Source organism: Chrysoperla carnea, chromosome 5 (genome assembly GCF_905475395.1).
Source record: "Chrysoperla carnea chromosome 5, inChrCarn1.1, whole genome shotgun sequence".
NCBI lineage: Eukaryota > Metazoa > Arthropoda > Insecta > Neuroptera > Chrysopidae > Chrysoperla > Chrysoperla carnea.
The window spans coordinates 35984081-35988375 of record NC_058341.1 but is presented as its reverse complement, the minus strand read 5'-3'; the positions used below and the strand labels follow the sequence as shown (position 1 = coordinate 35988375).

At 31.4% G+C, this 4295-nt stretch overlaps 1 protein-coding gene across 1 annotated transcript; it reads left to right on the top strand.

The window, feature by feature from the left end:
- Positions 1-206: 206 nt before the first annotated feature.
- On the top strand, positions 207-2048 carry LOC123300936 (pseudouridine-5'-phosphatase-like). Its single transcript, XM_044883614.1, has 2 exons — positions 207-502; positions 1629-2048. The coding sequence occupies exons 1-2, from the start codon at positions 207-209 to the stop codon at positions 2029-2031; spliced, it is 699 nt and encodes a 232-aa protein (XP_044739549.1). The 3' UTR covers positions 2032-2048.
- Positions 2049-4295: the final 2247 nt, after the last annotated feature.

Below are 4295 nucleotides of genomic sequence, written 5' to 3'. Positions count from 1 at the left end.
CTGTGTATAGGCAACTTACAAGACGTATCAGTCAGGTGTAGAAATAAATGTATAATAAATACGGATACTTTTAATAATTACTTAGTAGCTTTTTTCATGAACCATTTCCATGGTATTTGAAAAAAAAATCACCTCAAACTAAAGAAAATGCGAAAAAAATTAAATTATTTTTCATAATAACTAAAAAAATTTTAAGTTTTTCAAAAATGACAACAATTCGTTATTCACCGGTAACGCATGTTATTTTTGATTTGGATGGTACGTTGGTCGATACGGAAGATATAATTCATAAAATAATGTCAGATATAGTCACAAAAACATACGAAAAAGAGTACCCTGCTAATATTCGACATTTTACAGCCGGTCAAACTATGGTGAACACTGCAAATATAGTTATCAAGCAATGTGAATTAAATTGTGATACAATTGAATTTATAGCAGCAGTAGATCTGGTAGCAAGACATTATTTATCAGAGTGTAAATTAAAACCAGGTGCCGAAAGGTTAATCCAAGAATTTAATATTCAATCGAAATAATTTGTTGAATGACTTGAAATTTAAAGACAGTCCTTGGTGTTGCAAACCTTCTGTCAAAAAATTTTTGATTTCTAATTTATATTATTTAGTTTATATCACGCAATATATTGCGTTAGTGTTAACTAAACTGGTGTCGATTCAATGACGTTTTAACGCCCTGAAAATGATTTTTATCATCATTTTTACCTACCGGTTCCAAAAAACCATAATTAATTAATTAGCGCAGCCTCACTGTGATCGATTAATTATTTATCTTCAGAGATTATTTTCAACACCAGCAGCTTTAATTTTTCGATGTTTAACAAATTATTTCAATCGTTCATGGCCTACCACATTTTAATTCAGCGCTGGACTTCTTGTATCAGTATATGTCGATAAAGGAAACTTGCTTTACACGAAATTATAGATTGCAATGACTTTGCGAATCAAAATATCAAAATATCATTGATCACATTATTTTATACTGTGTCTCATAATATTCAACAAGTTTCTAGGGGTAAGTTCGAAATTTTGATAATAAACATGATTCGGCAAAAATCGAGCAAATTCCTAATTATTTCGTTATTTCGATATTAATAAATTGCTATAATAGGGTATCTTGACTTAAATCGCTATGATAGGTTGTTTGCTGTTAAAAATCTTAAGACTAAATATGCCTTGAATACACAAAAACAGGTTAGACGTATATCAAGTTGAAGCCTTTCGCTTTTTCAGGTACCTTCTATCGCTTTTTATTCGAATTTGGGAATTCTGCACAAGCAATTCTTGAAACAGAATTTACAATAGTTTTAGTCTTCGAAAATCTATCAGGGGCACCCAACGGAAGCCCTTTGTCCAAAAATTTTCCTACTTCGTTTCACTTTTCCTTTTTTTTCAGTCCTCGCGAATCTATATGGGGCCCTACACGTAAGCCCTTTGATCAACTTTTTTTTAAATCCAAAAATAAAAAAAGTAAATTCTTTTGGTGGAGTAATTTCGTGTTGGGTAGGTATTACCGGTTGGCTTATCGATATAAAAGGTGTGCCATTGAACAAAATTGGAAAGGTCTGTCTCTAAGCTAGTATTATTTATGTTTCATTTTTTCTTCATTAGGTTAGTTAAACACTTTTATATGCATGACATTCCAATCTGCGTCGCTACATCATCAGATATGGAATCTGTTATGCTGAAATCAACGAATCATAGGAGTTTATTCAGTTTGTTTCATCATATTACGACAGCCGCAAAAAATCCAGAAGTTAAATATTCAAAACCCGAGCCAGATGTTTTTCTAGTTGCAGCTTCTAAATTTGAAGAACATCCACGTCCGTATAAATGTTTGGTCTTTGAAGATGCTTATTTGGGTGTTTTAGGCGGTAGACGAGCTGGAATGCAAGTTGTAATGATACCTGATCCAAGTTTACCAGAGGATGATACATTTATGGCAACTAAAGTGTTACCGTCTATGCTATATTTTGAACCCGAAATGTTCGGCTTGCCCTCATTCGAACCTTGATTATTTCAATTTAATGAAGTGGCGAAACCTAAAAGAGAATAAATGAAATTTTTAAACAAAAATTAATTACTTTTTTTCTTTTACTTTTATTGAGGATTGATAATAAAGATTAAAGTGGTTCGGCCGTCACATGACTAGTCAATAAGTCAACTAGGCAACTTGGATAGTTTTTTATGTTTTCTTTTTGGAAAACGCCGTAAGGTAATGTCTTTTTGCATAAGCAGAATCTGTGATAAATTCATGATGACAACTTTTTTGAAGATCAATCACCGATTAAGTTTTGTACAATTAACATTATTGTGAGTTCTTCCATAAGGAACTGTGTTAAAAGTCACCATTTCAAAATGAAATAATTCACAATTTTGTGATCAAGAGACTTTGAACTATCATTTACCGTCGGACTACCTTAAGTTGATAATAAAGAAAAGAAGGAGACTTCCTTGCTACTCGATTGTGGAAATTAAGAAAATGGGAATTTTTTGGCTGCCGTAAGTGTAAAACAGCAATTAAAAAGTAATGGGGAATAAGTTTGTAACAACCAAAAGGTTTCAGAAGCTATTTGACTTTCTTAAAATTTCTTTTTCAAATGAAGTTGATTTTTTTTTATATTTATTATTTTTATTTGAATATTTATTTTAAATAATTGATTTGGGTGTATTAAACCAGTCACGTGATCAATTTAAGTACCTTAGGCGTAATTTATTCTTAAACATAATAATTATTACGCAGCTATAAGATTTTATATTTACGGCACTTTGATAATTTTTCATGTAAATTTCAATTTTTTTTATTAATGAAATATACAATCTAAACAAAAAAAAAAAAGATCGAATAAGCTTGCAGGTTAAATTGAACCACACAATTTGTGGGCCTAGAAAATTTATGAATCACTGACCTGCTAATTATTACTATCATAATAATTACTGTACTTCCATTAATTCCGGTAGTTTTTCAAACATGGGTATTTTACTTATCATAGTTTGTCTACTTTCATTTTCAGACTATGTATGTATTTTTGGTCATTTGAAGCGCTGTAGAGACCAAACGGTGCATGAACCGATTTTACTAATTATTAAGTTAATCGATTTACCTCGTTAATAGCTATTCCATGATACCCTACTTGACCTAGTTCGCTGACTTTTACTTTTTCATTTTCTCAATATGGCGTCTGGTGGTCGCAATATTGAATTACCATATCTTTAATAGTACTCGCAAGGTTAAGACAAATCAAACATACATAATTTTTCACAATATGGCATCTGGTGATCGCCATATTGATTTTTCATTACTGCCATATATTCAGTAGCACTCGCAAGATTAGAAAAAAATCGATTAAAGTAAAAATCATCAAAATCGGCGAACGCGTTTGGTCTCTAGTGTGGCACATTGGATCACACATTTTCACATGGCGTCTGGTGGTCGCCTTATTGAATTTGCATTATTTTCATATCTTCAGTAGTACTCTCAAGGTACAGAAAAATCGGTTGACGGAAGAATCATCAAAATCGGCAGATTTTGACGCGTTTGGCCTCTAGTGTGCCACATAGAAACATACGTAGACTGATAAACACATTACCACTCCTTTGCGTTGCTCAGTCGGGTAAAAAGGCGTATTTTTGTTTTGTAATATGATTTGAAAACTTCTTTTATGTGATGGATCGTTAAATGATGAATTTATTCACCAAAAGAGGATTATTTACTAACGTTTGCGTATAAACGTCGGATTTTTCATGCAACAGAGTGTATGCAGTATATCAATATAAATTGATATATTGTTGATGATGGTTGTTTTGATTTTATCTTGGCTATTACATTATCACATATATATTTCAGGGCGGCAAATAAATTTTGCATTTTTTAATGTTGAAAAATAATTTTTACTTTTGTCAGTTCTACGATTATTTGAAAAAGCTTGCGGTGCTCTGTTTACAATGACTGAAGAATTACATTTCTTATTATATAAAAACATGAATTGTAGAAAGAAAGTGAACTTCTTTAGTAAATCCACTTTTTTGGGATACCATTTATTGAAGCATCCATGTATAAATTAGAAACAAGAAGTAAGAGTGTTATAATAGTTATTTACAATACAAGTGGGCTAAGAAAAACGTGTGCATAACACGAGTTGGGCAATCGCAGAAGTACGTTTATAATGCGTTATCACACGTGTATCGTTCAAAACTTTACACACGCCTCTAAAATATGAAAATAAAAGGTAAGTATAATTTAAAATTTGTTGTGAGTTATTAAAAAAACTAGAATAT